Below are 25614 nucleotides of genomic sequence, written 5' to 3' on the forward strand. Positions count from 1 at the left end.
TAGACACCATGACCCCATGAAGTGTGACAGTTGATGGAATCAAGGAGTGGGGAAGTGGATATCGTGTTTAAAACCAGTTTCTCAACGTGTGGAGACTTGGTCAATTTTCCACCCACTACCTCGTGAATTCCTTCAACTGATTGCACGACTTGCTCACATTCCATCGTGTGTTTGAACACAGGTGTCGTAGACCGCCAGAACAAAACCCTAAGTGATATCCCCCCAAAGTGACACGATTGACGTCTCGTGGTATGTTAGTCAATTGATGACTTCGTGGTTTGATGGGACGATGAGTCCATGTAGTTGTTGAGTTGAACATGATGTTCTGAAACTCATGAATTGAACATGTCATGAGACAGAGGTATAGTTCTTACGATGAAGTGAGCAAGTATTGCTCATTCGATGGACCGTTGAATATTGATTGTTGAACCAATATTCCTTGGTTTGAGAAAATATTTATCATCTGAGCAAGTGTTGCTCATGTGATGAATTGTTGAATATTTGATCGTCTGAGCATGTGTTGCTCATCTGATGGATTGTTGGCAGCGTACCAAAAATATTAATTAGAATACTGGTCATTGAACCGAGCATAATTAATAAAATTAATGACCATTCGTCGTAAAATTATTAAGGTTGGAATCTGGAATGATGATCATTGGATTCAGAAACCCTAATTTGATCAATTGATGATCAATTCATGGTTCGTCAGATGTTTAACCATGGGACGAAGGAGGGAGAGACTACATGGGATCGTGGATCAACCATGTAGTGTACATATGCTCACGTGAGCAAATACAAAGAACTCCTGAAGAGTTGACGATTTTTTGGTGAAAGAATGATTAAATGCTGGTTTAATCATTTATTCGAAATGCTCGTCTGAACCTTAGGTGAGAAAACCTAATTAATTATGACAGAGTGAGGGACCGACCATGGGGTCATGAAACCGGTCCTGGGTAGTCACGTGACCGCCTGATGATCACTTCATGAAAATCCAAAGTGTTTGGAAGAGTCTTGGACCTAATACGTGCAATTGTGCAAATTAGGTCAAAACTGTGAAACTTGATGGGACCGGCTTCTGTAAGCCAAAGAGCCAATCTTGGCCGGTCAAGATAGCGTGCTCGTGTCCCCAAGGTGTCCGCGTCTCAGTCCTGAGAATTTTGATATTTTCTGGTGTGCAATTGAGCATCCATTCGAGAAAATATGCCAAAATTAGGGTTTCGACGAAACTGAGGAAAACACCATGAGATGATGGAAAATAATTACAAAATAAGGAATAAGGAGGCGTGGGACCGCCGAGGCCAAGACATGGTCAGCCAGTCGTGACCACGGTCCCGTGGTGCCATTTTCCTTAATTTTATAATAGTTTTGATGATTTTATGAAGAATTCATGAATTTTAAGAAATTTGATGAATTTAGGGAGTTTCCATGAATTGAAGGAGTTTTCATGAGTTCAAGGAAGCAAAAAATATTAAAATAATAAAAACACAGGCGTGTGGGACCGTGGGTGCGTGGCTGGCCGGCTAGGGGCCCGGTCCCACGAGTTTTCATAATTTTTTATATTTTTTAAGTATTTTTCATGATTTGAGGTAATTTTTCCTAATTTGAGAGAAATACCATGAAATCAAGGAATTTGATGAATTCAAGGAAAAATAAAATAAAATAATAAAACAAGGGGCTTGTGGGACCGGCTAGGGCATGGACGGCCGTCTAGTGGCCCGGTACCACAAGTTTTCATTATTTTATTTATTATTTGATGATTTGTGCAAAATACCATGAAATCAAGGAGTTTTTTTCATGAAATTAGAGAAATAATAATAATAAAATAATGAGGAACCGTGAAGTGTGGGGCCGGCTGGGACCAAGGCATGGCCGATTGGCCAACGGTCATGCCCCACACTTCTTTCCTTAATTTTATATTATTTTTTACGAATTTATGAAAATACAATGAAACCGAGGAGTTTCCTCGAGACGAAGGAGATTTGATAAAATGAGAGAATTTTCATCAAATCATGGAAAATAATAAAAATGCATTAATAATATAAAACTGGCATGGGATTGACCACGACATGGTCGGTCGGTCATGTGTCCGTGCTCCCAGCACCCTGGTCAATATTTTTAATTATTTATTATTTTCTTCCCTATTTTGCATAGGTTCATCGTTTCGTTGTATTTTGAAATACTCGTTCGTGCGGTGACTGTTAGTGTATCGTCGTTGAATACACCTTCACCATTTGAATCGGGGCTTACTTAGAGGTAGCTCAGACGCCTTGTTGTTGATTATTTATTACTAATTTTGGAATTCGGTGGAGAATAATTCACAAAACTGAGTAATAAGATGTTTATTATTAATTCATAAGATCAGCTGAGGATTCGACTACGAATTCAGAATAATAAAGTGAGCATTACCATTCAATGGGATCGTAGATTCAACCATAGAATCAGAGTAATTAAGATTTATCTGTTACCATTTATAAGACCCGTTGTGGATTCGATCATGAAATCGGAGTAATGAGATAATATAGTTATTGTTATTCTATGAGATCAAGCCGTGGATTCGATCATAGAATCAGAACAATTGTTTATTGCCATTCCATGGGACCAGTCGTGGATTTGACCATGGAATAGGAGCAATTGTTATTGCCATTCCATGGGACCAGTCGTGGATTCGACCATGGAATAGGAGCAATAATAGATTATTCTGGGAATTCAATAGTGAATGTCACGGCAGAATTAATCTTAATTAGGAATAATTAACTTTTTGGCTCTATACTAGCAGAGCAAGCTGTCTAGGAGCATTAATTATCCCGATATGAGCTTGTCGGTAAGTCATATCCTTTATATAGTCAGGGTAAACTCGTTGTTTGTTCCTGAAGACGTTATCGCTCTATACTAGCAAAGCAAGCTGTCTAGGAGCCGTCCATCTCGTGATACTATATAGAAATAATCACTGAAAGTGTTCAGTATTCATGAGATATGTCGTTGTCCAGTCGTGAGACAACATATCAACATGTACTTTGAGAGAAAGTACTCTCCGTTGAGAATTCGATGAGAGACCTGTGTCTCAATACTCACGTCTGATTGCTGGATCAGAGCTTCGTATAATTATGAGTTTACGATTTTATCCCTTGTCGAAAATCCACCATCTACACATATCTTCGAAGTTCAAAAGATAAGCGTTGTGCTTCGTAGTCTAATTCCTTAATACTATGATCATACTATTATGATCATGTCACATCACTAGAGTATTATATATAATATGTACAATATATATAGCTTCGCAGTTATGTTTTCAATATAGCACGACTTGAAAAATACCTTACGAATGAAACAAATCAAGTCAATATTACTAACCTCAAGTCAATGTTACTTCTTCACATTCTTCAGGTCTTCGGAGTAATACTTGTGAAAAAATGGGGGTCTAACAACCACACCCAATATTTCGTTCGGCAATCTGAATAGACAAACTCCAATATACTTTCAAGTGAATCAACTAGACAGTCAGACTCAATCTATAAAAAATTATATCAAAGAGTTACATCTCAATTTCTCAATTCAATATGCAATCAAGCAAATAGGAATTTGCGAGCCTGAATGAATAAGAGAAATAACTTGGACGGTATCACAAACCAATATCCAAGTGTCAATCAATTCAATCAACAACCCAAATGTCGGATTCAAGAACTGATTGAACTTAACGCACAACCTGTGATATTTATATTATATAACAAAATATAATGCGGAAAATAAATAACACAGACACAAGAAATTTCGTTAACGAGGAAACTGCAAATGTAGAAAAACCCCGGTACGTAGTCCAGCTTTGAACACCACACTATATTAAGCCGCTACAGACACTATCCTACTACCAATGAACTTCGGACTGGAATGTAGTTGAGCCATAATCAATCTCACACTGATAAGGTACAGTGGCGCTCCTTACGTCTCTGAACCCCAGCAGGATTCTAAGCACTTGATTCCCATAGCTGATCTCACCCACAACCAAGAGTTGCTACGACCCAAATTCGAAGACTTGATAAACAAATCTGTCTCACACAGAAAAATCTATTGGAATAGATAAATCTGTCTCCCACAGAAATACCTATGAGTTTTGTTCCGTCTTTTGATAAATCAAGGTGCACAGGAACCAATTGATAAACTGGACTTATATTCCCGAAGAACAGCCTAGTATTATGAATCACCTCATAATAATCTTAATCGTATGGAAGTGAAACAAGATACTGTGGGATCACAAACGATGAGACGAAGATGTTTGTTACTACTTTTAATCTTACCTATCGGAGATAAATCTAAAGCAAATCTTAGCAAAGATAATACTCAATCACGATAGTAAAAGTAAGATCAGAACACGCAACTACAGAGAAAATAGTTGGGTTTGGCTTCACAATCCCAATGAAGTCTTCAAGTCGTTAACCTACAGGGTTTCTTGAAAAACCTAAGGTTAAAGGAGAACCGACTCTAGTCGCAACTAGTATCACACAGAAGGTGTGAGGATTAGTTTCCTAGTTGCTAGAGTTCTCCATTATATAGTTTTAAATCAGGGTTTGCAATCTATGTTAACTTGGTAACGAAGCATTCAATATTCACCGTTATATGAAAAACCGATTAGATTCAAGTTAATATCTTTTAACCGTTAGATCGAACTTAGATTATTATACACAAATGAAATGTAACTTCAATTAGGCTTGAGTAATTGTACCTAAACGTGTACACTAGGTTGGCTCAACAGTAGTTAACCAAAGTTAGCTATATGAACACTCTCATATCAACCTTATTCTTCTTAACCACAACTAGTTCAAATGAATCAAATAAAACTAGTTATAGAGTTGTTCAATTGCTATATTCTCATAGAAGTATACAAGAACACAATTGAAGCAAAATCGGTTTGATTCACTCGAATCAATTCATGAACATTACAGCCACGGCTTGCACATAATGCATTCTTTATTATTTAAATGTATTAGTTCATGAACAAACCGATTTTAGAACTTTAACCACTCAAGTATGCAAACGGGTACGCATACTTAAAGTAGCCAGACTGAATTTGGGTTCGCCAGTATATAAACGGGTATGCATACTTCCAAACACAACAGAAATTCCCGGACCCAAACCCTTCGCCAGTACGCGTACGTGTATGTGTACTTAGGCTCCCGGAATTTCACAACTAACGGGTACGCATACGGGTATGCATACTATAGTTTCGGTCATGGATCACATATATGCAAGCACGCATACTATGTTCATAATCCAATGATGGTTAAGTGTTCTGAACTCTATTTCAATCATTGAAACATTCTTAGAGGATGACAATATCTGTTTTCACGAACTATTAGCATCAAAGCAATTTTCAAGTTATTGAAATAATCATTACAAAACATTCCAAGTCTACATCAAATGACTATATCACACAAACCATGTAAGATGTTACTCGGAGATTTTCACATGATCATCTTTTGACTTTCGTCAAGAATATAAGATGAACTTGGTTGAAGAGAAAGCTTACCAACACATATTTCGAGAAATATTTAAGCGAGTTAAACTCAGCTCGAAATCTCAAATGTGTATAATCGAATACTATATAGTAATACGACTTTTGTCTCAATATAGGAGATAGAGTAGAAATAGACTTTCCAAGTGATAGATGAGTTTTAGTCTCCACATACCTTTTGTTGATGAAGTTCCACAAGCTCTCCTTAGTAGTTCTTCGTATTCAAATGATGAACGCCGTAAAGTCTAATGCTCAACTACACAATTTATCCTAGTCCGAGACATCACTATAAGTAGACTAGAAATCAAGACTTATAGTTTTGATCACTAACATTGACAAACAAGCTTGAGATATCAAAACTTGTGAGTTTTTCGACCGAGCAGTGCTCTAACAATATCCCCCTTTGTCAATTTTAGTGACAAAACTATCAATACATATGGATTACAAAATAAATAAACTTTATAGCTTCTCATTCAAATGCTTGATCCCCTTGGTGCTTCAACATTAATCGAAATCTTCGTCACTTCCAAGTACTCCAATGATTCTAAATGTGTTCAACTCAGCATCATAGTTGTTGAAGATCCGTAGCTATAATAATGAGAAAACAGTTTCTCTCAATCATTGTTATACAGTGTCATAGTATTATTACACAACATCAAAGTACAATTTTATCACAACTTTGACAACAATACTATGGTGATATGTATCACTCCCTTAGTCAATACTTCATCTCACAATGAAAACCACTCCCCCTTACATAATGATCCGTAAACCATATGTATTTGTAGTGTGAACTACACATTAATTCACCCCCTTTTTGTCAATATAAATTGGCAAAGGTAAGAAAACTAGTGGGATCCTCATGAAATTTTCATAGAGATACTTCATGACCAAAAGAGAACAACATATCAACTTGTTTCGATGATTTCACATAGTCGAAACTTAGTGTATTCATCAAGGAGTTCATAAAGATACAAGAAAATTCCTACAATATTCCACAACCGCACTCCCCAGAAAGATTTGGTAATAAACAAGTTCAAATAAGAACTCTCCCCCATAAAATGTCATTCCCGAAAGAACAACAAGAGTGACCTTACTTTTACAAGAAAAGAAGGATTTCTTTGGACATTAACAAATCACATGATACATGAATTTGTATCCAAAAATCTCAATTGAATTAACCACAAGGAAAATGATCAATTCAGTTGGCCATGCTCAACATAAGAGAACTTACGGAGTAACACAATACATACACAAAGATGTGGATCATGGAAAGACCAATACTGCGGAATAATCAAAGATTCATTCTATTTTTCATCATTATTTGCATAATGACATATAATAGACTCAATCTTTGTAAACAAAAGTTCATCCTATCTTCCATAAATATTTGCATAATGACATAATAGGATTAGCTTTTGTAGTCAAAAGTTCATTCTATCTTTTATCAATATTTTCATACCGACATATAATGGAGTTAACTTTTGAGCAAATATGGGACAGTCAAGTTTCACGGACGTAAACAACATATCCCATAAAAATTTGCAATATATAAAACCGTAAAGATTAATAATGCAAAAATCATCTTCCAAATAACTTAGAATTTAAATAAATAAATCAAAAAACATTGCAAGATGAAAACATTGGCAATAGCTATGTGTACTCACAATAATGGCTATCCCAAGCCCTAGTTATCCTTCTTAAAAACACAAGAATAAATTCTCATAAGAAGTTTCCTAGATATTAATCAAAAGAACAAAAAACACCAAAAAAAAAAATTAGACACGATCAGCAACCAAAGAACGTACAAGGGTGAGTTCATCGGATCCTTTCTTTAGTTCGTTTTTCAGAAATGCAAGGTTCTTTGATGGAATTTCAAGTTGTTCACAAACGACCTCAAAATCTTGAAGAAGATTTTCAACCAATTGAAGAGACATTTGAACTGGAAGATCTTTTTCATGATCAATTTCTTGAAAGCAAATTATGGAGATGGGTTCTTCGTGAAGTTCAAAAATTCGGCATCATCAAACTTGTCTTCCTTATTGCATCCTTCCGTTGTGCACACCAAAAAATCCAAGAGAAGTCTTGACGCTACCGAGCAAGTATATATATCAAAAGAGATCCTTGATATATATATATATATATATATATATATATATATATATATATATATATATATATATATATATATATATATATATATATATAAGAGATTTTTACAAGAAAACCCTAGGGTTACATGTAACCGTTTGGTAACGGGTCGGGCACACAAAATTCATAGTTATGACCCAAAAATCAAAAAACCAGGAACCGATAGGAGAAAACATTTAGGAACATGTTTTGAAAACAAGTTCTGAACACATGACAGGAAAATTTTGCTCACGAAGAATGCAACACAAAGTTGGAAATCAATTGTCATTGAGGAAGAACAATATAAAGTTTTAAATAAGGCATCAGACGGACAAAGCACAACAACATTCTGGAGCAAGGCTCAGAAAGGAGGATCAAGAACAACACACAAAGTACAACATGGACCATTTGTCAAGAAGGAAACATCTTCTTGAGAGTTATGTGTATCATCTCATGGTCTTACAGAGGATACACACAAGAAAATGGTCAAGTTGTAAAATGATGAGCATGAAGCTCATCAGGGGTATTGATATTTTCTTTTTTACTTCCCTTTTTTTTTCTTTTTTTTTTCTGAATCACATTATATTAATTGTAAAAAGAGTTATTGAAAAATTATAATCAAAAAGAAAACTCAAAACAGCCAGCTACATAGGCTTTTTGTTAAACATGATTAACAGATTCTATAATAATCCACATTTGGTTGTTCTACTCTAGCCAGAAATCTAGGTCTTCCAACATATAATTTCCTTTTTCCTACAAGCAATTTGGCCCCTTTTTTTTGCTGTTTGTGTCTGCAGCAAAGTTTGTTTCTCTGTAGCTGTGTAAGAATTGGATATTCTGAATCTGTTTTATTGCCTTCTGCCATCTCATTCTCACAAACCAGAGCATCTTATTATTTTCAAATTCAGTAATGACTGTTTTGAAATCTGAAAACAGAATTACCTTCTGCATCCCCCATTTAACAGCCAGTTCCACTGCACTTATAACTGCATACACTTCTGCTATGTAATTTATAGCAATGCCAATTCCTCCAGTTATAACTCCCAACACTTGACTCAAATGATCTCTAATTACTACACCAAAACCAGCAAATCCTGGGTTTCCAATTGATGCACCATCACAACAAAACATAATAAAGTCTGGACAAGGAGGATTCCAGTAGCAACTTTTTATGCATTAATGTTTGATTTTTCTGGGCTCAAGTTTGAAGAAAAGGATTACCTGATTATCAATATCAGAGTTCCACTTGTTGCTTTTCATTCTGAGGCTTCCTTCATATATTGTTTTTTTGATTCTTGCCTTGTAACTTTGCAAATTTGGTTTTACCTGCTCAAACCACATCTTATTCTTCTGAAACCATAGCTCTTTTAAAATTGCACAAGCTGCAATAATCCAGCACTCTTTGATGAAAGGACTTTTACTTTTTGAACTTCTCCACACTTTCTCCATGGATTTTGGAATTTGAAAATTTAACACAGGGCGTATCCAATGCCAAATCTGTTTACTGAATTTACATTCCCATAACAAATGTTGCATATTGTCTTGCTCTTTTTCACAAATACAACACCTGGAAGCTAATTCAAAACCCCTCTCAACCAATACAGAATCATCCACATACAACCCTTGTAAGATTTTCCATATGTTGCTTGCTATTGAAGGATGAAAAAATGAATTCCAAATTTTTTTATAGCATTGCAAAGGTTGTTCATTGTTTCTTATTGAATTGATTGCAGAAGAAGTTGTGAAATTACCTTTGATGTCTTCTTTACATACCAAAATATCCTCACCAACACTAATTTCAGGCAGAGTGTAATGTGCGATTATTGGTTTTAGCTCCTCAGGTACATTCCAATTTTTCTTCTAGAATTAAATCTGACACCTTTATGTTGATATGGTTCTTGACATACTCTGTAAGTCCAACCTCTTCAATTATAGGAGTATTACCAAGCCATAAATCATACCAGAAAGAAATTTTCTGTCCATTTCCAAGGCATCATCTTATGTTTTCTTTCAGATGATTCCAAGCCCCTTTCAGTCCTGGCCAAATGGATGACAGTTGCCAATTGCACTTCCATTGTTGTTGTTTGTCTTGAAATTTAGACTTAATAAATAATGCCCATTCAGCTTCTGAATTAATGATTCTCCATAAAATCTTCAGAGCAGAGCTTTATTGAGAATTTCCAATCTTTGTAGACCAAGGCAACCTTCACTATAAGGAGAACACACCTTCTTCCATGAGAGGGTCTTAAATTTTCTGATATCACCATCTCCAGACCAAAGAAAATTTCTGATAATTTTTCACAAATTTTTATAACAGATTTTGGCCATTGATAAATTGACATGCTATAAATTGGAACACTGCAAAGAACTGATTTAATCAGGACCAGTCTGTCATTAAAAGAAAGCAATTTGCTTTTCCAGCTAGCTAACTTCTTTTGCATCATCTCCACCATATGCCAGACTGTAGTAATTTTAACTCTGTCAGCATGTAAGATGACTCCCAAGTATTTGTCAGGTAACTTACTTACTTCCATTTGCATCATTTCCTTAATTTGTATTACTCTTGCTGCTGTTGTACCATCCACAAACAGTTTACTTTTGTTTTTGTTTATCACTTGACCTGAACTGTCTTGATAATCTTCTAATAGCTTCATCAAATTTTGAATACTCTTTTTAGCTCCATTGCGGAAAATAAAAACATCATCTGCAAAAAACATATGAAAAGGGTGTATTCCATTTCTTATCACCATTGGATTAATCTTACCCTCCATTACCAACTTTGTGATATTCCTACTAAGTACATCCTCCATCAAAACAAAGAGTAATGGAGATAGAGGGTTTCCTTGCCTTAACCCTCTACCCACCGGAAAGAAACCATTTGTCCCTCCATTTATCATGACAGAGATTCTTGCAGACTCAAAAATAATCCCAGGCCATTTACACCAAGTATCTGAAAATCCATATTTCTTTAGAACTTGAAAAAGAAATCTCCAGCTCATAGAATCATAAGCTTGAGATATGTCCAGTTTGAGACCAATATTACCATTTCTTCTTTTCTTTTTTATTTCATTAACCATTTCAGAGGCTATGATAATTTGATCTTGTATATTTCTTCCTTTGATGTATGCAGCTTGCTGAGGAGAAACTATCTTACGCATGAGACCTGACATTCTTGATGCAATAATTTTAGTACAAAATTTGAAGCTGACATTGCTTAGACCAATTGGCCTATATTGCTGAGGAGATCTTGCACCTTCAACTTTTGGAAGCAGCACCAGGAAATTAGGGTTTAAACCCTTTGGTAAATTTTATTTTCCAACAAAATTGGGCAGCATTGACCACATCATCTTGAATTATCATCCAACAAGCCTTGTAAAAGATGCCTGAAAAGCCATCTGTACCTATAGAGCTGTCTGGATCCATTTCAAATACAATTTGTTTAATTTCTTCCATGGATGGAATTGCATCCAATATTTCTTGATCTTCAGCTGTTATTAAACTTGGAATTACATCAAGCAATGCTTCTGAAATATTCACTTCCTTGAATTTGAATTTTTCTTCAAATAAATTAATTAGCACTTCTGCAATTTTACCTTGGTCTGTAATAATTTCATTGTTACTATTTTCCAATTCACAGATTGAGTTTCTTGCTTCTCTTACCTTGAGCTTGGTATGAAAGAAATTAGTGTTAGCTGATCCTTCTTTAACCCATTTGGTTCTAGCTTTAAGCTTGAGCATTGTACTCAACTGCACTTCTTTTGAATTTAACTTATTTTCAGCTGTTACTAAGTTTTCCAATAACTCCTCATTAAATGGATTGTCATCAAATAACTTCATTGCTTCTTGAACTTCTTTTGTAGCTTCCTTAATTTGTTCATTTACATGTCCAAACACTTTCCAGTTCCATTCTACTAACACCTTTTTTAGCTTTTTTAGCTTACTCTGGAACACAAAAGCTGGATCCCCTTCTACCTTTTCAGACCAACACTTAGTAACAACTTCCATAAATTTTGGATGCTCAATCCAAATTTTTTGAAACTTTTGTGGGACATTTTTTTGTTTTGGACAGCTTACACAACCAGCTAAAAGAGGGGAGTGATCAGAAGCTATCCTCAAACAAACTTTATAACTCCAACCTGTATACTTTTAAACCCACAAATTGTTTATTACTTCCCTGTCAAGATTGCATAAGATTCTTTTAGCACCATGTTGACAGTTAGACCAGCTATACTCACAACCAGATTTTGAAGCTTGTTGAAGTTCACATTTGTCAAGACAATTATTGAAATCAAGCATATTTCTTGTATTAGGAGCTCTTCCTCCTGATTTTTCTTCTGCTGTTAGGAATGCATTAAAATCACCAATAGCCAACCAAGGAAGCTTTAAGTCACTTATTACCTCCATCTCATACCATAAATTTCTTCTTTGCACTGCACCAACATGAGCATGTACTCCAGATATTAAATTACCTCCAATATTGACTGTGATCATTTGAGATGACATTGAAACCACAGTTGGTGTAGGAAGATTCTTATTCCAAAATAACCAAACGTTCCCTTTCTTATTTAACAGTGAATTATGAATTACCATGTTCTGCATCCCAGGTAAATTCAACTTATTGCAAAATGTTGCATTGCAGCTTATTTTAGGGTCTGCTACAAACACTACTGAAGGTTGAAATTGATTTATTAAAGACCTTAATTTCTCTTGAGCCCTAGGTCTTCTCAGGCCCCTGAGATTCCAAAAGAAAAATCTCATTGTAAAGGTTGGAGGTACCTAGTACCCCCTTTTCCTTGATTCTTTCTGAAATTATATTTGTTGTTTACTTGCTGAGATTTTACCTTAGCTGGAGCTTCCTTTTGTGTCATTACTGGAGTTGGCTGTGTTCCAGAAGTTGAAGGTTTTTGAATTATTTTTGACCAAGTTGTTGTTGTTGGAACTCTTTCCTCTGATATTGACCCATCTTTTCCATAATGAAATTGATAACACTCTTCTCAACTGCATTATCCTCAGCTATTTGTTGTATTCGTGCTGGAGATAAAATTCCACTCCCTTCATTTATATTAATTTCTACTTCTTCCTCAATCACTGTATTTAGAGTTTCAAATCTACCAGAAGATAGATTAACATATGTTGGTTGAGGAATTTGAGTATTCTGACTGATTGCTTGTACTGGAGTATAACAGATATCAAATTTGACATGTTCTTATTGAGCTTATATTCTGGGTGATGTATTAATATTTGAATTCTTTTCTTTATCCTTTTTCTGCTCTGTAGATTTTGGCCTGAAATTAGTTGTTTCCGCTCCATGTTTTTCTTGACTTGCACTTGCTTCTGCATCATTGGATATTTTCACTCTGCATTCAGCTTGTAAATGACCAACAATCTTACAATGATGACAGAATTTTGGCAACTTTGTTAGAAGAACACTTTGCATAAAGCCTCCAAACTTGGTTTTAATCCATAGTTTATGTGGAATATTCTTTGTTAAATCAATTTTGATAAGAACTCTTGCATATAAACCATTTTCAAAGTTTAAAGTAGCTTCATCTACCTTTACAGGTTCTCCCAATGCTGAACTGATTTTGAACAGAGTCTGCTCATCCCAATATTCTAAACTCAGACCAGGATAGTGAACCCGCACCATTGCTGAAGAAGTTCTATGCAATTCTGGACGAAAATATGGTATCCAGTTTCGAATCCATAATGTTTGGTTGTAAACTTCCCATAACCCTGCTTTGATATAGTTCTGATATCTTTCATTGTCAAGTTTAATTGTAAAAAATCCTTTTCCCAATGGAATAATCTTACATTGGCCGACTAGTTTCCACTGAGATTTCAAGTTTGAAACAACATCTGCAAATTTTAAGCGAAGCAAATCTAGACGTCCAATCAAAGAAAATTTCCATACAACACACCTCTTCTCAGTTCCATTAATGAGATCTATAGAAGGACTTTCCTCTACTGTATTATCAAGATCAACAATGGTGGGATTTAGTTCTAAATTTGGGTTTGAATTCATCTCAGTATTTTGAGATGTCTCCATTAAAAATGAAAGAAGGAATAAAAAAAAATAGAAAAAAACTAAATCACAAAGAACAATTAACGAACACCAATCATTGAGTATGTTGTAATTCACCTGATATTATGATTTTCACCTGAAGCAATTAAGATTTGAGGACAGATCAAGTGATTTCGGGAAGAATTTTTTCACTGATTCTGTCGCCGAGTTGCAGATCTCAACTCACCGATCCTCCGAAAAAATCGTCAAAACATCATTATCGAATAATAGAATTGTCATTCAACCTCTTTTTTACTTCCTTGACATAAAACAGAAGTCTTGTGAGATTCTTCAAAAGAATTTGCAAGAGAAGGACAAAAGTTACCTGAACCGGCTGCTTTTCTCGCCTTTTTTATCTTGCGCTTGAGACTATTGATACTGGTCTTGAGTTCCGAAAAACGATTATTGATGTGAATATAATCAGGAACACTTATTTTACGAGAAAGATTGTAAGATGAAAGGACAGGAGTTTGAAGTTTGCTTCTTCCTTCGGCACGTTTTTCTCTTTACAGACCTTTCAGAGTTATCAGTCATCCGTATAACATTGTTCTTCTTAAAGTTGTAAGTAGAAGTCGTGTTATATTCATAATCAGGAATTGGCCCATCACAACGCTTTTCTTGATTGTGAGATGAATTTCTAACAAAACACTGAGAAGTAGGTTTGATTGCTTCTTTAGACATCCAGACAAGAATGTTATGAAGTTTTTCATTCCATAAACGAAGATGACATCTTCTTTCAATGTGACTTTTCTTTCCGCAATAATAGCAGTTGACAAGAGTGTTTTTAACCGTTCTTAACTGAGCAGTCTTAGAGGGATGAGATTCTTGGTTTCTCGAGACATCTGTTGCTGGAGAAAGTTTTTCACTTTTACTGCCGGTGAAATTTTCAGCTTGAGGAGGATTATTAAGAAGAACAAAATTGATATTACCAGTACTTGGAGCGTCTATACCTTTATAGCTGAAAAGGCGTGGGTTTAACAACCTCACCCAATATTTCACTTAGCAATCTGTATGGACTAACTCCAATATACTTTTAAGAGAATCAACTAGAAAGTCAGACTCAATCTTAATAAAAAAGTGTATCAAAGAGTTATATCTCAATTTCTCGATTCAATCCCCACTCAAACAAATAGAAATTTGTGAGCCTGATTGAATACAAGATAAATCACTTGAACGGTACCAAATACCAATGTTCAAGGATCAATCAATTTCAATCGACAACCAAAGGTTGGATTTACCAATTGATCGATTCGATGCACAACCTGTGATATTTCAATCGTATAACAAAATGTAATGCGGAAAAGAAATAACACAGACACCAGAATTTTTGTTAACGAGGAAACCGCAAATGTAGAAAAACCCCGGGACCTAGTCCATATTGAACACACACTGTATTAAGCCGCTACAGACACTAGCCTACTACAAACTAACTTCGGTGTGGACTGTAGTTGAACCCCAATAAATCTCACACTGGTCTAAGGTACAGTTGCGCTCCTTACGTCTCTGATCCCAACAGGATACTACGCACTTGATTCCCTTAGTTGATCTCACCCACAACTAAGAGTTTCTACGACCCAAAGTCGAAGACTTTAATAAACAAATCTGTCTCACACAAAAAAGTGTATATGAATAGAAAAATATGTCTCCCACAGAAATAACTACGAGTTTTATTCCGTCTTTTGATAAATCAAGGTGAACATGAACCAATATATAACCCGAAGTTATATTCCCGAAGAACAACCTAGAATTATCAATCACATCACAATAATCTTAATCGACTAGCGAAACAAGATATTGTGGAATCACAAACGATGAGACGAAGGTGTTTGTGACTACTTTTCTATCTTGCCTATCGAAGAAATCAATCCCAAGCCAATCTTACGATTGTACTCAAATACAATAGAAACAACAAGATCACATCACGCAACTACAGAGAAAATAGTTGGGTCTGGCTTCACATTCCCAATGAAGTCTTCAAGTCGTTAACCTACACGGTCTCGAGAGAAACCTAAGGTTAAAGGAGAATCGACTCTATCTTATACAACTAGTATCACACAGGAGGTGTGGGGATTAGGTTTCCCAGTTGCTAGAGTTCTCATTTATATAGATTTCAAATCAGGGTTTGCAATCTAAGTTACCTTGGTAACAAAGCCTTCAATATTCACCGTTAGATGAAAACCTGATTAGATTCAAGCTAATATCTATCAACTGTTAGATCGAACTTAGCTTGTTATACACAAATGAAATGTAACTTCATTTAGGTTTGAGTAACCGTACATAAACGTGTACACTTAGTTGGTTCAACAATAGTTAATCAATGGTTAGCCATATGATCACTTTTATATCAACCTTATTCATCTTCACCATAACTAGTTCAAATGACTCAAATGAACTAGTTAGATAGTTGTTCAATTGCTTAGATCTCATAGAAGTATGCAAGACACAATCGACGCAAAAACGATTTTGATTCACTCGAATAGATTCATGAACATTATAGCCACGGTTTGCAAAGATTGCATTCCTTGATATATATAAATGTTTTACTTCATGAATAAACCATTTTTAGAAAATAATCCACTTAAGTATGCATAGGGGTACGCATACTTAAGTACCCGGATTGATCTTGTTTTTGGTTCACAAACTCTAGGAGAAATTCACGAGATGTGAACTTCCGACAGTACGCGTACGGGTAAGCGGACTTGGTTCCGGTCATCCTAAACCAGTAAAGTACGCATACTTTGGTTCAAGGATTTTGGACTTATACAAGTATGAGTTCACATACAATGTTTATATCCATTCAAGGTTATATATTCTAAACTCTCATTTCAATCATTGAAACATTCTTAGAGGATGTTATATAGTTTTGATTCACAAACTATTTTTCATCAAAGGGATTTTCAAGAAATTGAAATAATCAACATGACTTTCGTCTCGAGTAAAGATGAACTTGGCCAAAGCGAAAGCTTACCAACACATATTTCGAGAAATAGATAAGCGAGATAAACTCGGCTCGAAATAGCAAATGTGTATAATCAAAGTCTATATTGCAATACGACTTTTGTCTCAAGATAGGAGATAAAGTAGATAGACTTTTGAGTGATAGATAAGTTCAAGTTTCCATATACCTTTTTGTCGACGAAGTTACACCAGTTCCTTGAGTAGTTCTTCGTCTTTGCATGATGAACGCCGTGGAGTCTAGAGCTCAACTACACTTACTATCCTAGTCCGAGACTTAGCTATAAGTAGACTAGAAATCAAAACTTATAGTTTTGGCAACTAAACTTGACAAACAAGATTGAGATAGCAATGCTTGCGAGTTCGACCGAGCAGTGCTCTAACAATCTCCCCCTTTGTCAATTTTAATGACAAAACTATCAATACATATGGAATACAAAATAAATAAACTTCGCAGCTTCTCTCCACATGCTCGATCTCCTTGGTTCTTCAACATTACTTGAAATCTTCGTCACTTCCAAGTACTCTAATGATTCCAAAAATATTCAAATCAGCATCATCGTTGTTGAAGATCCGTATCCATAACAATGAGAAAACAAAAGCTCTCAATCATTGTTACACAGTGTCATAGTATTATTACACAATATCAAAGTTCAATTGTATCACAACTTCGACAACAATACTATGGTGATATGTATCACTCCCCCTTAATCATTACTTTATCTCACAATAAAACCACTTCCCCTAACATAATGATCCGGAAACCATATGTATTTGTAGTGTGAACTACACATTATTTCTCCCCCTTTTTGTCAATAAAATTGGCAAAGGTACGAAAACTAGTGGGATCCTAATGAAATTTCCATAGAGACACTTCACGACCAAAAAAAGTACATATCAACTTTTTAGATGCTATCATATAGTCGAAACTAAATGCATTCATCAACGAGTTTATAAATATACAAGATAACCCCTATAATATTCCACAGCCACACTCCCCACAAAGATTTGGCAATTAAGCACAAGTTCAATTAAGAACTCTCCCCCATAAAATGTCATTCCCGAAAGAGAAACAAGAGCGACCTTACTTTCACAAGAAAATAAGGATTTCTTTGGACATTAACAAATCACATAATAATATGAATTTGTATCCAAAATCTCAATTAAATTAACCACAAGAGAACCCATGATTAATTTAATCAGAAATGCTCAAATAAGAGAACTTACGGAGCCGCATAGTATATAAAAAAATGGATCAGGGAAGATCAATACTGCGGAATAAACAAAGATTCATTCTATTTCTCGTCACCATTTGCACAATGACATATAATAGACTTAATCTTTGTAAACAAAAGTTCATCCTTTCTTCCATAAATATTTGCATAATGACATAAAAGGCTTAACTTTTGTTAGTCAAAAGTTCATTCTTTCTTTTATCAATACTTGTATTCGACATATGAAAGACTTAACTTTTGATCATGTATGGGACAATCATAGTTCACGGACGCAAACACACATATCCCATAACAAGTTGCAATATATGAAATTATAAAGATTAGTACTGCAAAATCATCTTCCAAACAAACTTTAGAATTTAAATAAATAAATCTAAAAACATTGCAAGATGAAAACATTGGACATAGCTATGTGTAATCACAATAATGGCTATTCCAAACTCTAGTTATCCTTCTTGAAAACACAAGTATAAATTCTCATATGAAGTTTCCTAGATATATATAAGAATCAAGTTTCTTTGATAACATCATACCTATGAAAGGGTCCATCATATAAGGTATCACTGATATCCTTGATTCTTTTGACCGTAGAGCCTCATGTTCATGAGTGAGAACATTAACTTTTCGATCAACAATGCGAGCAAGATGCCTAGGTTTGATACATTCCATGATGAGCTTCTTTTGATTCCTGATCAAGGTGTTTTGATTATCAAGGATTTTGTCTTGACCATCAATGAGCTGATTTATTTGCAGTTGAAGATTTGAAAACTCGAACCTAGAGTCATTCTGAAAAAGAATTAAATCCTTGACAAATTCTCCAACCCAGGAGTTGTACTCTTTCCTTTCAGTCATCATTTTCAATACAAGTTCTTGAACAAAATCGCATCCTTTAGTGTCTTCTTCCATCTCAAGATTCACAACTTCTTGAGGTCTTGAGGAGTTTTCCATATCCCTATTTTTTATTAGGGAAGGCAAAGCAACATAAGATATATATATATGTTTTCAAGCAAGAGAGATACACCCTTGTTGTGGAAACCCTAAACTCCCAAGAGAGACACGGACGTTCGTGGACTAGTTGAAAAGAACAAAACAGAAGAGATTCGAAAAGAATAAAATACCTCTGTTTTCATATATCCCACATCATCATGACTCAATAATTAGAAAATTAATCATAACATAAGAGTGAGGTACATAGCACCAAGGAGTGAAGTGACTCTACTTTCACATCAAAAGAAAACAACATAGTCAAACATAATACAAACGAATAACTACAGTAGACTTGAGTATCTCCCAAAAGTCATTCTTGTATCCCTCAAGTTAGATACAAGAATGAAAATGCCTAAGATTAGGCAGTCAAGTGAGATGTAATCCCACTATGAGCATTGAGAGATGAGTTGTAAATTCCATCTGAAGGTTTGAACCTAGTATTCCTTACCTTCTTTCGGTTATTTTTTATTCCATATGGATTCAACATAAGCTTGTCAGGTGATCCATCAGAAATATTTTTCCGAGGATTAAGTCTAGGACCTCTATAAATTGGTTCCAGAGGATTAGAAGAGATAAGTTTCCACCATCTAGACTTGGATTTACAAGACTTATTCACATAAATACTGTGTTTTTTTGTGGTGTAAGAATTTGCACAATTCGAAGGAACACGATTCCTGTGGGGATTTCGAGATGAGTGACCATTGAAATCTATTTTATGAGAATCCTGTTTTTCTGCAGGGAAGAAATCCATTGTAGTGGTCATTAGAGAGTTTACTCTGTTGACAGTGAAAAGACGTAGATTTTGAAGATCAGAAATCTGTTTCTTTCTAGAAAAACAATGATGAACATAGTGACTCCTTTTCCCACAGAAGGAACAGGTTCGTGGAGGAGAAACATTAACAGGAACCTGTTTTAAATTCATAGCCCTATTAGAAGATTTCAAGTTATGTAAACACTTCTTAGAAGAAACTTCATTTGGAGAATATCTCTTCATGTACTGTAATGCTGTCTGAGAATTGATCATCGGTACAGAAGAATTTCTCATTAAAACAGAGTTTTCCTTTTTCAAGGAGTTGTACTGTTCTTGAGCTAGAATAAGGGATGCACCCAGTTTCTCTTTTTCAACACGAAGTCTGTTTAGATTAGATGAATGCGTCTCGATCAAACGTTTTTCTCTAATTGAGTCTTCTTTAACAATATTCTCAAGAATACTAATCTTTTGACGCCGTAGAGTAGTTTCTTGAATTAGTTCTCCTATATTGTTGGAAAAAGACTCAATGATGCCATAGAGTTCCATTTCTCGACCAAGAGACTTTTCAAATTCATCAATGAGCTGAGTATGATTTTGAAAATCAATAGTCTCAGTAGATTTTTTTGAGATTCTAGTGAGATCCATTTCAGCTTTTGACAGAGTGTCAAATGTCTCATTTGAGGTAATGTTATCAAGGTTTGATAAAACAACCTTTTTACCTCGGGATTCGGAAGAATCAACTAAGGAGTTATCCTTTGAGGTAATCCCAAGACATTTGGCATAATTAAAAGCTTTGGAGGACATTTTGGTGTGCGTAAATGCAAGAGATGAACCTCCTTCCACAGAGTCAGATTGCTACAAACACAGACTTATGAGGTCTTAAACGTGTTTGCCTGCTCTGATACCAATTGAAAAAGCGGGGTCTAACAACCTCACCTAATATTTAGCTTAGCAATCTGTATGGACTAACTCCAATATAATTTTAAGAGAATCAACTAGAAAGTCAGAATCAATCTTAATAAAAAGTATATCAAAGAGTTATATCTCAATTTCTCGATTAAATCCTCACTCAAAGAGTTAAAAATATCAATCAATTTCAATCGACAACCAAAGGTCGGATTTACCAATTGATCGATTCAACACACAACCTGTGATATTTCAATTATATAACAAAATATAATACAGAAAAGAAATAATACAGACAACATAAGTTTTGTTAACGAGGAACTGCAAATGTAGAAAAACCCCGGGACCTAGCCCAGATTGAATACACACTGTATTAAGCCGCTACAGACACTATCCTACTACAAACTAACATCGATCTGGACTGCAGTTGAACCCCAATCAATCTCACACTGATCCAAGGTACAATTGCGCTCCTTACGTCTCTGATCCCAACAGGATACTACGCAATTGATTCCCTTAGTTGATCTCACCCACAACTAAGAGTTGCTACGACCCTGTGAATACCAATATTCTGTGGAGCACATGTCGATGTTTCAGTGTCCGCATACAAGATAACTGTATAACCCTCGCTGTACAGAGAAACCTGAGTAGCAGAAGATACCTTCGCAGATCTACTTTATCTTATCCCAAGAAGGGATACCTCGACGGCCAAGATAGAAAAGTAAAAGCATAGTCTAGAGAGAGGCAGCTGGGTAAGGGACAGAGGTAGATGACATATCTAATCAGCATTAAATGCACAAGTCTCTTATCTACACGCTTAAGCAAAGCACGTGGAGAGAGATGATGTGGCAGAATATGACTGGCAAAGGTTAGCGGTGAACGAAGGTACAATCTGTACTGAGGCTGGGAAGTTCCCGAAGGAACGTGGGTCAGCTGAGGTGGCAGAATCCGACTGGAGAAAGCATGCGGTGAACGAAGGTACCATTTGTACGAAAGGTATATCAGGGAACAATGGATCCAAAGACAGCAAAGGTACCTGGAGCAGAAGGGGTTATAAATACCAAGCTTCACCAACAAACCAATGTCATTCAATACCTAGGAGAAGAAGATCTAGTATTAAGCTTATACCTCTTTAATGTTAGAACTTAAGTATTTACTTCAACTTGAGTTCTCTCTATTATTTTGGGAAGCATTTAAGATCTTTGTGACCTCCAAAACTTAATACTAACAATCACTCATTACCCCGTGGACGTAGACGAAAGTCTAACCACGTAATCTCTTGTGTCTCATGATAACTTAGTTCTATTTACATTATATTTGTATTATTCGTTATTGATGTGATCTTAGATATCTTTTATAATTTAGCATTATCAGTTCAACAGAGGTATCAATACTACATAGTATCTGATTCTCTAAGCTGTATACATTACGTAGACTCTGGGAAAATTAGTAGTCACAGTTTGGCGCCAGAAGGTTTTTCTCACCAGCTTGAGTTTTTATAACTTACGCATCTTCTTTAATGAAGAGATCTGAGTTCTGCAACGATGAATCTCACTCTCTAATGATTTGTTCATCCATTTTCTACGCATGTTCTTTGAGTTTATAGCCTCTAAAGACTTGCAATCTTACAGATCTACAAAGTTTTTAGCAAAAAACACATTCACAAAACATTAAAACTTTTGTTTTATACTAAAACGACCTTTTCCGATAAGGTATCCTCTAGATCTGAGTACCTCTGATCGCAGAGGAATCTCAGTGAGAATTTAAGGAAAAAAGATCTCCCAAAGAATTTAATAACCTCTTTTCGTGAAAGAACTGACACCGTTTCTAATTTTTTTTCAACATTTAAGGTTGTTCTCTCCAAGGGTGTCATAAAAAATTAAATACCCATCTTTCCAGACGTCATTCTCGTACTATTACTGAAAAAGCTGCTTAGCCGTCTTCTGTGTCAGAACATTAATTGATACTTTTAGCGAAGGCACCCTAGCAGCAAATTTTGTCTTTTTCTCTGTGACCACAGGATAACAAAAAGCCGAAGGTATGCAGAAAACAAGTGATGTACCAACAAGTTCACGACCTGTTGTTACAAGAGGCAGATCTCAAAACCCGTCTTGAACAAACCAAAGGAATGAAGCGGAGGGCGGACAAAGCGAGATAGCAAGAATAACGACTGCTAACAAACCACTTACTCCTACTGAGGGGATGGGACAAACATCGGGAGCACAACCAATGTACGGCATGCCGTTACCGTAGCGTCCCAATGTTATGAATCCATTTTCGGCTAACACAGGGTTACCCAGAACCTTAGCTCCTACGGGACGAGGGTTGGGAAACCTGACTCCAATCCAGCTAAATCCCGACGCTCCGGTAACAGAAGAAGGAGTGGATGACTCTGAGGATCCGGCCGACAACACTCCTCAGGGTGGTGGAATCCCCAATGAAGAACAAATGGCAGCACAAGTAGCAGCTTTGTTACTACGTAACAAGGACCATGATGATGCAATGCACGTGATGGCACAGGAGAACCAGAACCTAAAAGACATGTTGGATGAACAGATAGAAGGTTACCAAACTCACCCTCCGTTAAAGAGGTGTGAGAACGGATCTATCTCAGGAAGACGAAGGGTAGATCCTAACCCACCAGGGGGAGCCAGGAACATCCGACATAATCCATACGAGATGGATACATCTTACAAGCCTTCTCAGTCTTACTATGATGAAGCATTTTCCAGAGATGCTCACAATGTGAACAATGGTCATGGAGCAAATGGAGAAGATGCGAAAAGAAATACAAGGACTGAAAACTGGCCACGCAGGCGCAAGGATGGAAGAAGTACTCCAAGAAGCGACAACATCTACGTTGTCTTTTCGCATTTTGAGGGAGCCCATCCCACCGAAATGCCCAGTACTTACATTTCAGGCATACAATGGTACCTCAGATCCCGCAGCCCACCTACGATACTACACTCGTGTCCTTACCCATTGGGAAAGAGATGAGGTAGTACTTTGTAGGTACTTTCCTGCAAGCTTGACGGGATCAGCAGTGGCGTGGTATGATAATTTACCAGCAAACTCAATTGACTCTTTTGAACAATTGTCTACAGTGTTCTTGGAGACATACATGTACAACAAGTCAACAAAGGCAGGGTTAAATAGGATATTTGCTTTAGCTATCGGACCCCGGGAAACATTGATGCAATACGCAAACAGGTGGCATAAGACATGCCAAGCAACCGGGAAAGTCAACCCAGAAATTAGCATTAATTGCTATAAGTATGGACTTGATAGAACCTCAGCTATCTTCGTGGAGCTTCACAACCGAGCCCTTGATTCCGAAGGAGAGCTTAGGGATGTCCAAAATCGCTACATTAGACTTGAAGAAATCTAGAAGGACAACCCCAGGTTGCAAACAAAGACAACAACAGCTCCGCAGCGAACCAACTCTCTGGAACCAATTCCGGAGATACCTAAGAGGCAAAATGAAGCTGGGGGCAGAACCAGCTTTCGAGACAAAAGATCGAAATACGGAAATGGCAAAGGCAGAGGTAAATGAAGAGAAGAATTTGTAGATAAAGTCTACACAAAGCTAAGCACGACGTTCTCCCACATTCTAAGAAAAGAAGGAGCAAAGCCGGGCTTTCCTTACCCTAACACTAGGGGAAATCAACCAGATAAAACAAAGGAGGCTAAGGAGTACTGTGAGTACCACCAGTACTACGGGCGTACAACTGACACATGCTATCATCTATGGAACACGATTCAGAGATTCATAGACGAAGGCAAGTTCATGGAATATATGCAAATTCAACCAGCGGATGCTGAGGTAGCCCCCAAGAAAGGGTAGAACTACCTCAAAAAAGCAAATACATCAACATGATCACCTTCTCCAGCGGAGGCCAGGAGGATCTACTCGAAGACATCCTAGAGTTGGCTCGGAACAGAAGAGATCTAGAAGCCCACGAGGTGTTCAAGCTAAGTGGACCACCTACTAGCACTTGGGAAGAATGGATGGCTACGCCATTAACATTCTCAACAATAGATGTCAACCAAAAAGTCGAGATGCACAACGATCTTATTGTGATCACTCTTCCAATACAAATGTTACGATGGTCCTCATTGATGAGGACAACTCGTTAAATGTATTGTTCTACGAACCCTACTTACGTATGAGTTTAACAGCTGAGCAAATGGATTCATCCACTTGCACAATATACGGTTTCAATGGAACAGTCTCTAGACCAAAGGGAGGAATTATCTTGCAGGTACGCGCAGGACCCTTAGTAACCAACACAAGGTTCTGTGTCGTGGAAGAAACTTAACCATACGACGTCATTATGAGATGATTGTGGGTCCATCGATTAAGAGGAACAACTTCGACCTATCATCAGTATCTTCGATTCCCTACACCCATGGGTGAAATGGAAATCAAAGGTGATCAGCAAGACGCAAGGTTATGCAATCTAGCAGAGGTTAGGCTCAACGAAGAAAGGGTTTCTACACAGCAACAAGAAAGAAAAATACGAAGAGAAAATACTAATGAAGTAAAAGATGGAAGCTTCAAAGTCCCTGAATCCCTCTCAGCTCATGAAGCAAGCACCTCCGCCACTCCGGTAGCAGACGTCTCTGCTAAATGACAATTACAGAAATGCACTCCTCTACAACCTCATAAGACAACCTTTTAACCGGTAGAACCAACAAAGAAAACAAACATCGGAACGGAGGCAGAGCCAAAGATGATCAACATCGGCACTCTACTGGAAAAGGACGAGGAGATGAAACTACAAGGCTACTACGGGATTACGCATATGTCTTTACGTGGTTAATGGAAGACATGCCAGGAATTGACCCGAATTTGGTCTCCTACCACCTTCGGCTCAAACCATAAATGTCACCATTCAAGCAACGAAACCGCAAAGTGGCAGATATCTACCAAGAAGCAGTGGAGAAGGAGTTACAAAAACTCCTAGCAGCAGGATTCATACGAGAAGTCAAATATCCCACGTGGATATCCAACATGGTCATTGTACCTTAGAAGAACGGAGGCGTGCGCATTTGCATCGACTTTAGCAATCTCAAAAAAGCA

At 36.6% G+C, this 25614-nt stretch overlaps 1 protein-coding gene across 1 annotated transcript; it reads right to left on the reverse strand.

Moving 5' to 3' along the window:
• Positions 1-12545: 12545 nt before the first annotated feature.
• On the reverse strand, positions 12546-13682 carry LOC113316157. Its single transcript, XM_026564376.1, has 2 exons — positions 12965-13682; positions 12546-12808 (listed from the first exon to the last, which is right to left on the reverse strand). Exons 1-2 carry the CDS (start codon positions 13680-13682, stop codon positions 12546-12548), a joined length of 981 nt encoding a protein of 326 aa, XP_026420161.1.
• Between the last annotated feature and the right edge of the window lie 11932 nt (positions 13683-25614).

Source organism: Papaver somniferum, chromosome 10, assembly GCF_003573695.1.
Source record: "Papaver somniferum cultivar HN1 chromosome 10, ASM357369v1, whole genome shotgun sequence".
Lineage (NCBI taxonomy): Eukaryota > Viridiplantae > Streptophyta > Magnoliopsida > Ranunculales > Papaveraceae > Papaver > Papaver somniferum.